The sequence below is a fragment of the Bombina bombina genome, chromosome 5 (assembly GCF_027579735.1).
Source record: "Bombina bombina isolate aBomBom1 chromosome 5, aBomBom1.pri, whole genome shotgun sequence".
Taxonomy (NCBI): domain Eukaryota; kingdom Metazoa; phylum Chordata; class Amphibia; order Anura; family Bombinatoridae; genus Bombina; species Bombina bombina.
This window is the reverse complement of record NC_069503.1, coordinates 986347144-986359911: the sequence shown is the minus strand read 5'-3', so window position 1 is coordinate 986359911 and position 12768 is coordinate 986347144. Positions and strand designations below refer to the sequence as shown.

General features: G+C 36.1%; 1 protein-coding gene across 1 annotated transcript in view; it reads left to right on the top strand.

Moving 5' to 3' along the window:
* Positions 1-12768, top strand: part of CDH17 (cadherin 17) — a 182832-nt gene that overhangs the window by 167971 nt on the left and 2093 nt on the right. The window contains exons 14-16 of the mRNA XM_053715204.1: positions 5032-5162; positions 7936-8172; positions 12488-12604. Of these exons, the coding sequence (XP_053571179.1) occupies positions 5032-5162; positions 7936-8172; positions 12488-12604 (485 nt within the window). The remainder of the gene's footprint in view (positions 1-5031; positions 5163-7935; positions 8173-12487; positions 12605-12768) is intronic.

Below are 12768 nucleotides of genomic sequence, written 5' to 3'. Positions count from 1 at the left end.
TGACTCATTAGTAATACAAGGTCTCAGGTGGGAATAGGGAACAGGTGTGTTAAATTTGGTGTTATCGCTCTCACACTCTCTCATACTGGTCACTGAAAGTTCAACATAGCACCTCATGGCAAAGTACTCTCTGAGGATCTGAAAAAAGAATTGTTGCTCTACATAAAGATGGCCTAGGCTATAAGAAGATTGCCAAGACCCTGAAACTGAGCTGCAGCACAGTGGGCAAGACCATACAGTGGTTTCACAGGACAGGTTCCACTCAGAACAGGCCTCGCCATGGTCGACCTAAGAAGTTGAGTGCACGTGATCAGTGTCATATCCAGAGGTTGTCTTTGGGAAATAGACTTATGAGTGCTCCCAGCATTGCTGCAGAGGTTGAAGGGGTGGGGGGTCAGCCTGTCCGTGCTCAGACCATACACTGCATCAAATTGGTCTGCATGGCTGTCGTCCCAGAAGGAAGCCTCTTCTAAAGATGATGCACAAGAAAGCACGCAAACAGTTTGCTGAAGACAAGCAGACTAAGGACATGGATTACTGAAACCATGTCCTGTGGTCCGATGAGACCAAGATAAACTTATTTGGTTCTGATGGTGTCAAGCGTGTGGCGGCAACCAGGTGAGGAGTACAAAGACAACTGTGTCTTGCCTACAGTCAAGCATGGTGGTGGGAGTGTCATGGTCTGGACCTGCATGAGTGCTGCTGGCACTGGGGTGCTACAGTTCATTGAGGGAACCATGAATGCCAACATGTACTGTGACATACTGAAGCAGAGCATGATCCCACCCTTCAGAGACTGGGCCGCAGAGCAATATTCCAACATTGCTAAAGAAGCTGAGGGTAAAGGTGATGGACTGGTCAAGCCTGTCTCCAGACCTAAACCCTATTGAGCATCTGTGGGGCATCCTCAAATGGAATGTGGGGGAGCGCAAGGTCTCTAACATCCACCAGCTCTGTGATGTCATCATGGAGGAGTGGAAGAGGACTCCAGTGGCAACCTGTGAAGCTCTGGTGAACTCCATGCCCAAGAGGATTAAGATAGTGCTGGAAAATAATGGTGGCCACACAAAATATTGACACTTTGGGCCCAATTTGGACATTTTCACTTAGGAGTGTACTCACTTTTATGTACACTCACTACTTTACATTGTAGCAAAGTGTCATTTCTTCAGTGTTGTCACATGAAAAGATATACTATTTACAAAAATGTGAGGGTGTACTCACTTTTGTGAGATACTGTATATATATATTTAGACATGTGTTTCATTCAAATACCTTGTCATATACCACATACATTTTAACAATTACAACTTTTTATTTTTAATATTTATATGAATATTTATATATATATATATATATATATATATATATATATATATATATGTAACACTTCATTTAAATGTATTTATGTTGTGTTTGGTGCAACTTCTTTTTCAGCCCTAAGCCTTTACACGAGGACTTCAGTCTCACTAACCCAACGAGTGCAAGTTTTGTTTTCGTTCATGCGGTTGTGTTTACTTTCGACTTGTAATATACGCGCAAGTTAGCACAGGCAGGATATTTCAATATTGCACACATGCTAAGGTTAGCGTGCCTCTTGTAATCTAGCCCACAGTGTTTATGCTGGCAAAGTCCTTTCAATGCTTTTAATAGGATTCTCTTCAGCGCTTTATTTATTTAGAAAATGATTTTATTGGAATAGCCAGCTTCAAATGACATGAAACAGGATATTTTCCTTCCATGAATCAGACAGAACATGCAATTTTAAACAACTTTCCATTTTTCTTCTCTTATCAAATTTGTTCTTTTGGTATCCTTTGTTGAAAAGCAGGAACATAAACTCAGGAGCATGCCCATGTCTGCAGCATTATATGGCTTGGTTATTATATATTTACAAGAGCACTAGATGGCAGCACTTTCTCCTGCCATGTAGTGCTTCAGACATGTACCCACTACCTACCTAGATATCTCATCAACAAAGCACACCTCAAGAATGAAGCAAATTTGATAATAGAAGTAAATTAATTTAGACAAAGTGTTCTGTTTAAACCAAAAATAGAAAAATCGGGCTTCATGTCCCTTTCAGATTAAGCATTGGCAGTCATTTCTAGAGTTTCTATGTTTTTATCACTCAGATCTGGCATTTTACTGCACTCATATTACTCTAATGTCTCTGGGTCAAAGCCTTTTATCCATGATTTGTTTCCTATGATAACAACCAAATAGTCTGCCTGGCAACATGGTCTTTATTTGATAGGGTAAGATATAGCAGCATGTGAGGATACGCTAGCAGGAGACACAGGTATCAAGCTGGCCAAATGGGGGAAACTAGACCAGTAATACTAACATATAGCTCCTTACTACATAAAATATTGTGCATTTTTACTACATTTATAGAGACATTATTTTGTCTGTGGTAAACTAACACATACAAGGGACCCTTTTCTAAGTCATTTGAATGGTCAATTGTCTTAAAAGAGTTGCCATTACAAGGCGTTTAAAAATAGGTAAGCAGGGGGGACTTCCGGGCAGCGGCCATGTTCAGTCGCACATCTGCATGCTGCTCCAGCTTTCTAGAAATACTTTCATAAAATTACCTTGTAAAAGCATCATCCATACATATACTATGTAGATCTGAACTCTACTACAAGCAAGGCATCTGATGAGCTTGATATTCACAAGATTGCTGTTAGCATCAGTGCTCGGAGCTACTTTGAGGCCTTGGCCTCTTCACAACCCCCCGGCAGGGTATACTTTCTCCCTGTCGTTACGCGGCACTAAACAAGTGCTGAACTGCAACCAGGTTCTACCTACCAATCCTGGGGACTAACATGCAACATCTTCAAGGAGCAATTGGAGCACTCTTAGAGGAGCATTTCCTCAAGCTACATTCTCTAGTGGATCCGTGTTTCAATGTCAGCGAGGCCTCTACTTCTGATCCCGTAGAGAAAACTAATGGAGGACTTAAATCTCAGCAAGAAGCATATGCAGCGACTCTCGGCTATTTACAACCGCTGGAGTCGGATTGCCAGAAACTAGAGCTGTTGAAAACATTTAGGGACAAAGACATACCCAGCGAGACTAACTTGGAGAATATTGCACTCTCAAATCGCATTATAGATCCTCACGCTACCAAAAGTCTCACTATCCCCTTAGATGCACTAAAGAAGGAGCCCTACGATCTACTTCCACCTTACCTAACTTGAGTCGGTAAGACTGCGGAAGGCATGGAGGTGGACTGCATGGAGATCCTGGTCGTTATGATGGGACATTGTTTGGCCATGTCTCTGGGACATATGTCTGCTGCGCTTTATTTGGCATGGCGTTCCAGCATAGGGTGAGGACTGAGTATTTCTCAGATGGCGGAGGTGCGGGAGACAGTGAAAGTTAAGTTTCTTGCATTGATGTCTCTTAAACCGCCTACGGATAACCACTGGGACTGTTATCTTATAATGCCATCGCTGCCATCGGAACTTTCTTTGGTAGCTAAGTTTGTTATGCTGATCTAAGCCTAGAACACAAGTACCCTTATGGCGGCAATAGAGCCCGAGGTTTGGGGAATGAAGTAGGTTTGGACACTGCGGCAGGGACCGCAACCTAATGGGAGAACTATGTGAATAACCCTTTATCTCCAACGTTGGCAGCTAGTGTATTAATTACCATGTACATTTAGTGCAAATATACAAATAGGCGTCTAATGTTTTGAACTATTTAAGTTATTGAAATTCCTAAAAGTTAATCGCATGACGGATAACACACCTATATATATATGTTCTCACTATGTTAAGTATTCCCACGCTAGTAAAACTAAGGTCAGTTAAAACTCTTTTATACACTTTTTAATAGATATCTTATTATGATACTGGATCCCATGGGCTTATGTTAGGTCTATAACTCTCACCCCTATGCATTAGTACCAATGCCGAACTGTCAGCGGCCGAGACAGTATAGGCATTCTCACTTTAGCTACTCCCTTAACCCTGGGGAATTACTCTGATATCTTTGCATTGTAGACAACACATCTTACTGGGTATGAGACTTTTGGTTTAACCTTTATAAGGCCTTTTTATATATAGCATTGTTCCCTAACCAACTAATATATATTTGGTTCTCCTTTAACAAAGACACATAATGTTTCTCAGTTTGATTCTTTAAAATATACTGACCTAGCTCCTGCAACTTGGTGACTGACTCCAACTTAGCCCTGGTGCACAGATCAGGCAACAAGTAACTGATTCACTTCAAAGTTAGTCCTACCTATTGTAAATGTATTAACCTCCTCACAACATAGATTCCTTGATATGCAACAGATTCTAACATATTGTGTCTCCTTGATATTTCTATTTTTCTTTTAAGTTATCTGCTCAATATAAAATCTACTGTAGATATTTAAGAGCTCCAGAGTGACCAACATCTGTTTTTTTTGTTTTTTGTGCCCCCTGGAAGTTCAGGTCCATAGAGTCCCCAGATAAGAGTTTGTTTACTAAAATATAGTTCCTGGTTGTTGTTAAGAATTAGCATCACAGAAAAATAAACTATAAAATTTTAGGTCATAAGAGTGAGATCCAAGAGTGGTCTCTCCATTTCATTTTACCTTCCCTCACTTTCAGACATGTTTCCCTATTTTATGTCCAAGAGTGGCCTCTAAAGTTAGATACGGAAGGTTCCCTTATGTATAGGCACCATATATCAACTTTGCTGTCATTAACTGCACATCGCTTGTTGGAGAGTTGTGTGGAAGAGTTGACACACCATGGTTAAGCTAAGCTGGACTGTATATCTTTCCCTTGATACTATATGACAACTCACTGTTTGACATTTTTCTTTGTATGTTTATACTGTTTGTATGCCTACTTTGAGTACCTCAATAAAAATAATAAAAATATAAATAGGTAAGCAGTCACAATTTGTATTACAATTTGAATAACAACAGTATTATATATATATATATATATATATATATATATATATATATATATATATATATATATATATATAACTAATTGACTGGATTTTATTTGCCTTGTTTAGGTTCCAAATTAAAGGAGACAAACATAACTGGCTTAGGATAGATGAAAATTCTGGAGAGATTTTCAGCAATGCATTATTAGATCGTGAAAAGGAGAGTCATTATGAAGTTATAGTGGTTGCGACAGAAAGAAGTAAGGAATATATTATTATTTTTTTTATATAAAATGTTACCTAAACAACAACTACACCTCTTTTAACAAAATGAATAGCCACTGATAAAACCTTCTATAAGACTCCCAAAAGGCATTTTCTTGTTGTATTACAACCCAGCAACACCAAAAGTGTTTTAAAAAAAACGTACATGAAAAACATGTCCTATTAAAATACAAAATATTCACAAAATATATAGAACATCATATAAACACAGTGCTAATACATATACTATATTACAGATAAACATCTATATATACAGTCATAAAGCAGCCAAATCAATATTTGAATTTAATACATTCGTTATACTGCCCTTTGTCTCAGTCAAATAGTTTGATTGTATTTAGAAGGTTTTTGATTGCTTTTAATAGGAACAAATTAAGATTTTTCCCATTGTAGGGTTTCCAGGCATGGATACCCAAAACTTAAATTTAGTATGCATGTTAATGGGTTGTCAAAAGCTGTATGTATTCTTATGGGACACGTGAATCAAATTGAGTTATTTATATTTTAAAACTTAAATGTGAAAACCATTACATTTAAAAGTAGATGGCGACTGAGAAAGGGTATACACTACACAGCGTTTCTACTATTGTGAGGTGATAACATTTTCTATTAATTTGGGTTTTACACCTATTAAAACTTTACAAGGAGTTAACCTGTTTTTTTTTTTAATTTAATCTCCCTCTCAATATATTGTTATGTGTTAATATAATCCAGCATCTATTTAGAATCTCCTTAGTTTACTCGGCTTTAAAGGGACACTAAACCCAACATTTTTCTTTCATAAGTCAGGTAGAGAATACAATTTTAAACAACATTGCAATTTACTTCTATTATATATTTTGCTACATTCTTTCGTTATCCGTTGTTGAAGACATAGCAATGCACATGGGTGAGCCCCTCACACAAGGCATCTATGTGCAGCCACCAATCAGCAGCTACTGGGGCTATCTAAATATGCTTTTCAGAAAATGATATAAAGAGAATGAAGCAATTTAGATAATAGAAGTAAATTAGAAAGTTGTTTCAAATTGCATGCTTTTTCTAAATCATGAAAGAAAAATGTTGGGTTTCATGTCCTTTTAACATTATATAGTTTAACAATGCATAGACAGTGCCAAAGAAGGAAATAGTAAAAATATAACACTATGTAAAAGACAAAAACAAGTAATTTTACTGATTCATATAGCACATTAAATTTATATTAATGGAATTGTCAATAACAATATCTATCAGCAATTTATGGATTCATAAATAAGAACAGTGAGTGATAAAAGTGTTTTTATAAAAACATAAATAAAAAAATATATATAATAAAATACAACCCTGCTTGCCTGGCCAGGTATTTTATCAACACTACGTATTTCAGGGCTCACCCCCCATCTTCTGGTGTGTTTACCTTCAGTGTTGTCTTTAATTATACTGCTATTTTATTAATTTACATTGTTATAAAAAACGTTTTTAGGACTCACTGTACTTATTTATGTATCCATACGTTGTTGATAGATACTTTTTATTGACAATTCCATTTGTATTATTTCCTTTTCTATTCATTGTTAAAATATTGTTTAGATAATTTAGCAGCTAAACAAGTTTCTATATGTATAATAAATTCATAATTTGAGGCTCTCTCTATAATGATCTGTTTAACATTATATAGAGTAATTAAAAAGAACTTTTTTACTTCACTTTCCCTAACCTACCTTTAACAATACAATAAGGTTTTTGAAAGTTGTTCTTGATCCTTTTTCTTTACCTCTTAAATAAACTCCATCTGCCAAACAAGGATAACCTTTCTCTATACATCTACAGTATATCATATTTCATTAACTTGTATCTTAACCATATCCAGAGTTCTACAATTGCACCTAATATGACAAAACTAATTTCTACTACCAATTTAACAAATAATAAAAAAAAAAATATTCCAAATCCCAGTGAACCTTAAACCTTAAAAATTAAACTTAGTACACTTTGTGGCTCTATTTACATGTTAAAAAGTGGATAAACAGAATCTCTGTTTAAATTTCATATATAAAGAAAGCACACAAACAATATATGCTTGTCAGTTAGTTTCTAAGTGATGAATTAATAAAAGCTGTAACATGAGTGGAAAGTTTAAAATGAGCAATACTTTTGGAAGTTAAAGTGATGGCAAACTATCCCCTTACTAAAAACAGATCCGGAATGTTAGTGATATTTTAGATGGAGTTTAATGGATCAATTGAAATGAAGATGCGCTATAAGTTACATTTTAAAATAGATATGAAATTCAGATATGAAAGTCAATTTTCCTGAGTGCTAACAGTTTCTAGATACAACAAAAGGTGTCTAAAGGGAAGAGTGCTGATTGGAGAATAGTTCAAACCTTTAGCTCACAGAAAAATTGACTTGTGAAGAGGGAGGCGGAGCATATGGTATTTGAATTTCATATCTACATTAAAAAGTAAGTTATAGGGCATCTTCATATCAACCGATGAATTCAACTCCATCTAAAATATTGCTAACATTCAGGATCTGCTTTTATTAACTGCAAAGTTTGCCAACACTTTAATAAATACATATTCAGTCCTACTAATTATACAGCTACATATAAGCCAAACACAAATATCTCAGTACACTAGGGGCCCCAACGATTTATTTATCCACCAAATTTCAACAAAATGTATTCAGCCATTTGGCATATAGGCGTGTCTCAACATTTCTGTGAGATTTTTTATTTAAGATCATGTTTTTTGTTTTGTTTTACAGATAATCCACAGATGAGTTCTCAAGTACATTTTAAGTTGTATTTGGATGATGTTAATGACAATGCACCCAGACTAGCAAAGGATTATTCTAATACTTTCTTCTGCAATCCTCCGAGCAAACTAGAAAGTTTTATAATTCAAGCAACTGATGATGACACACGATCTGGCCGACCTTTTAAATTTTCCCTTGGAGGAAATGCTAATGTATCAATGGACTGGACAATTTCAGAAATAAATTGTAAGTGTTTACACAATGCAATCTGACATTTTTTAAATTATGTTTTTAAAGGGACAAAAAAGCACTAAATAAATCATAGCTTGAATGATGTATTCAGAGAAAAGATTAACCTGGGGATAATTTGTACATGTAGTTTTAAAAAAATGATGGGCCAGATTACAAGTTGAGTGCTAATTAATGCTTGCGCTTGAGTGTTAATTGTGCTAGAAGTAAATTTTTTGCGCAACGTCGGGTTCCACTCATATTACAAATTGGAATTAAAATATCACTTCCGCAATATCGAGCGTGATAACCTATTACCCCTATAGAAGTCAATGGAGCAAAAAAAGTGGGGGGAAAATTTAACAAACAACTTGCGCGCAAACCCGATTACTTATGAAATAATCTTTAATAGATGGTATTATTATGAGTGTAACTGTACTTTGTAATGCATTATTGATGTGTTTTGAGCAACTTTTTTGTTCCACGAAACATTTAACTATAGCTCTGAGGTCACGCTAACCAGACAAGCATTAACTTGAATTGCGCTCAAGTGATTGCATTTACTTTCAACTTGTAATACCAGCGGAATTTTTTTACAAACAAAATCCTTATATCGCTTACAGGCAAACGTTTTCGCTCCACTCTGGCCCTATATTAGTTCTTTAAATATTGAAAAAAATAAGGGTAAAGGTAATGTCCATAAAGCTACAATTTTATAATTTAGGATACCTTTTCTGATAAGGCTAATTAGGAATGGTTATAACTGACTTACTGGAGTGTGCAACCAATGACTGTATAGATGTTTCTGCACTTCCATGTTTAACAGGAATTGGAAAGCCCTCAATACTCAGACCTAAATTACAGGAAAGGAGAACAAAATAAATAATGAAAGTATATTGCAAAGTTTTTTTAATACTTGTAATTAAACAATTTAGATTAATATCTTGAGGTGTTTAATGTCCCCTTAACTTACTTCAGTAACTTTTTAACCTCTATCGAATCAAATTAAAAAATTTGTTTTAACTTACAAATGAGTACACAAGGATTGAATGTGATGTTAAATAGATCACACTACTTTGTTTCAGTTAAAGGGACACTCAAGTCAAAATTAAACTTTCATTATTCAGATAGAGCATGCAATTTAAAAAAAACTTTCCAATTTACTTCCATTAAAGGGACAGTCAACACTAACATTTTTGTTGTTTTAAAAGATAGATAATCCCTTTATTACCCATTCCCCAGTTTTGCATACTTAACCCAGTTATATTAATATACTTTTTACCTCTGTGATTATCTTGTATCTGTCAAAAGATGCTTAGTCACATGACATTTTATTTATTATCTATTGACTTTCATTTTAGCCAATTAGTGCAGTGTCTGCCACAATCTGCGGGTGTGAGCCTTTCTAGGTTTAGCTTTCATCTAAGAATACCAAGAGAACAAAGCAAAATTGGTGATAAAAGTAAATTGGAAAGTTGTTTAAAATGGCATGCCCTATTTGAAACATGAAAGTTTATTTTTGGACTTGACTGTCCCTTTAAAAAAAAAAAGTGCACAGTCTTTTTATATTTAAACTTTTTGAGTCACCAGCTCCTACTGAGCATGGACAAGAATTCACAGAATAAGCGTATATGCATTTAGGATTGGCTGATGTCTGTCACATGGTATGTGTATGCATTTGTGATTGGCTGATGGCTGTCACATGGTACAGGGGAGTGGAAAAAGACATTACTTTTAAAATTGTCAGAAGAAAAAAATAATTTGAAGTTCTGAATGGAGCTTGATGCCCCTTGTTTCCGGTGAGCCTTCAGGCTCGCCGGAAACAGAAGTTATGAAGCAGCGGTCTAAAGACCGCTGTTCCATTACTTGTCCACCTGCTCTGAGGAGGCGGACAGAAATCAACCCTATCAAATATGATCGGGTTGATTGACACCCCCTGCTAGCGGCCAATCTGCAGGGGGGGGGGTATTGCACAAGCAGTTCTGATGAACTGCTTGTGCAATGATAAATGCTGACAGTGTATGCTTTCGGCATTTATTGATGTGCAACGGACATGGTACACTTCATTGTATCATGTCCGCTTGCACTTTGATAAATATTCCCCTGTGTGCTATTTCATTGTCTTGTTATCTTGCATTTGTTGATTATGCAAATCTACTGTGTTGACTGGCCCTTTAAGTAGATCTAGAAATGAAAAGTAAGCCCAAGGTGAAAAAAAAATCAACCTAAAAGACCAATAGATATTTCTTGTAATATTGCAGAGACCACTTAACAGATTATAAAAGTATAAAAAAGTATCAAAATTATGGCATTTTCCATCTTCTGCTAACAGGGACACATTCCCAAAAACATATACAAAACTTTTACACTGGGAACTGTGACAATCGTTTTTGGGTTGGCTCTTAAAAAGGAATTGGAGGTATTGCTTTGTGGTGAGTTATCACAAGGTGACAGGGTTATGTAGGATTTAAGGCAGATGATAGGGAAACTGTTCATGTAGGAAACTGCTGATGAAGAGATTTTGTATAAATAGGCAGCACTTCCTCATCTTTTATCTCTTCAACCTCCATATCTATCTCCACATTGTAATCATCCTTATTTCTCTCTGCACTCACACTTACTGTCTCTCCCCCCCTCTAACACATCTTTATTTTTACACAGTCTTGTACCCATTCCCTTAAATGGCATTCTAATGCAACAAATGAATCCTCTAATTCCTTAAAGCATGTAATGTTTGTATTACTAACATTAGGGCACTTTGTGTTCTACCTTCACATATATAAAGTCCAGTATGGGACGAGAGCCACACGTTTCTAAGAAGAACGTGGCTGGTGAGCCAATCAAATGTGTCATTTGCACATAGCTGATAATTTTTCCTTGGGAGATGCAGTTATTTTCATCAAGAGAGAAATAGAGAGAACCCAGTGTAATCCCTGCACTGTATTATATACTTATATTCACCCTGCGCCATACTCTACACCAGGAAACCCCAAAAAACAGAACAGAAGTGCAACTTTCTCTGTAGCTGCCCATATTATTCCACATATCAGAGTATTGATTCACTGAAATCAAGATCTTAAATATACACCATTTATCACTTTAACATAATTATGTCATTTTATATATATATATGTATCTAAAAGATGTTAAAATGAGATTGCACCTCTGTGAACATGTTTTTAAAAGGAAACGCTAGAATGATTATCGCAACACTTCAGAGCTGTGGTTCACTGTTTCGCAAAAGTAAAAAGTGGCACAGAACACATCATAAATACATTACAAAGTACACTTACACTCAGAATAATAACAGCATCTAATAAAAAGTATTAAAAAAAAATAATAAGTGCTCAAAGATATGAGATCACAGGTGTAAGATTAAAAAAAAGGCAGCCAAAGGGCTTTAACGTAGATACATAAATAAAAACATGTCACTATATATATGTATATACCTATGTCTATATATGTATTTATATGTGCATATGAGAACATGTGATCGGAATTGCGCGTGAGTAAGGTGTTAGGGTTTTTTTTCCACAATTTTTCTCCATTGACTTCTATTGGGGAAGAGGTTAATGTTTTTGCTATAGTCTAATTGCGCTAGAAGTAAGCTGTTTTTGTTTGTCGGGTAATACCAACGCAACCCGACGAGCGCAAAAAGATTACTTTTAGCGCCCTAGCTAAAGCGCTAAATAGAGCTCCACTTGTAATATAACCCTTTGGGGCCTATCTATGAAGCTCTGAATGGAGCTTGATGCCCCGTGTTTCTGGCGTGCCTGCAGGCTCACCTGAAACAGCAGTTATGAAGCAGCTGTCATAAAGACTGCTGCTCCATAACCCTGTCCGCCTGCTCTGAGTACGATCAGGTTGCTTGACCCCCCCCCTGCTGGTGGCCCATTGGCCACAAGTCTGCAGGGGGCGGCGTTGCACCAGCAGCTCTTGTGAGCTGCTGGTGCAATGCTGAATACGGAGAGCGTATTGCTCTCCGTATTCAGCGAGGTCTGGCGGACCTGATCCGCACTGTCGGATCAGGTCCGCCAGACTTTGTCTTGAGGTGTTGAATTAAAAAAGGTAAAATTGGTCTTGAAAAGTTGCTGAAAAGTCTCTTGAAAATCGATTGTGATCGCCGAGAACTTTTTGGCTCTATGTTAAAAATAGAGATTTTCTCTGTAACTTCCCTAGTATTTCTTAAAATAATTTCATTATAGCAAAAGTCTTGATAACAAACCCTTCTAACTTATCCCTAAATTTTCATGAAGAACTTCATGTTTTGATGAGATACTATCACAAATGCATGTGCAATACTTTTACAATATATTTCTCTGTAATGTCACAGTTACCTCTGCACGCCTTTCAATGAAGCATATCAACTTTGCTGACAAAATTTATGAAATTCCAGTTAAAATTAATGATCAAGGGAGGCCTCCAATGGAAGGCACTGTCTATGTTCCAGGTATGTTATTTAACATTTACACTAGTCATTGGTAACTCGTATAACAAATGCATAAATTCAGCAATACATTTGTATTTATAATTCTTTCTTATTCAAGAAAACTCAAATACCTTATTGATGTCTATCTTGTTTACTGTATTTGTGTGTCTGTCCATTAGTCTATC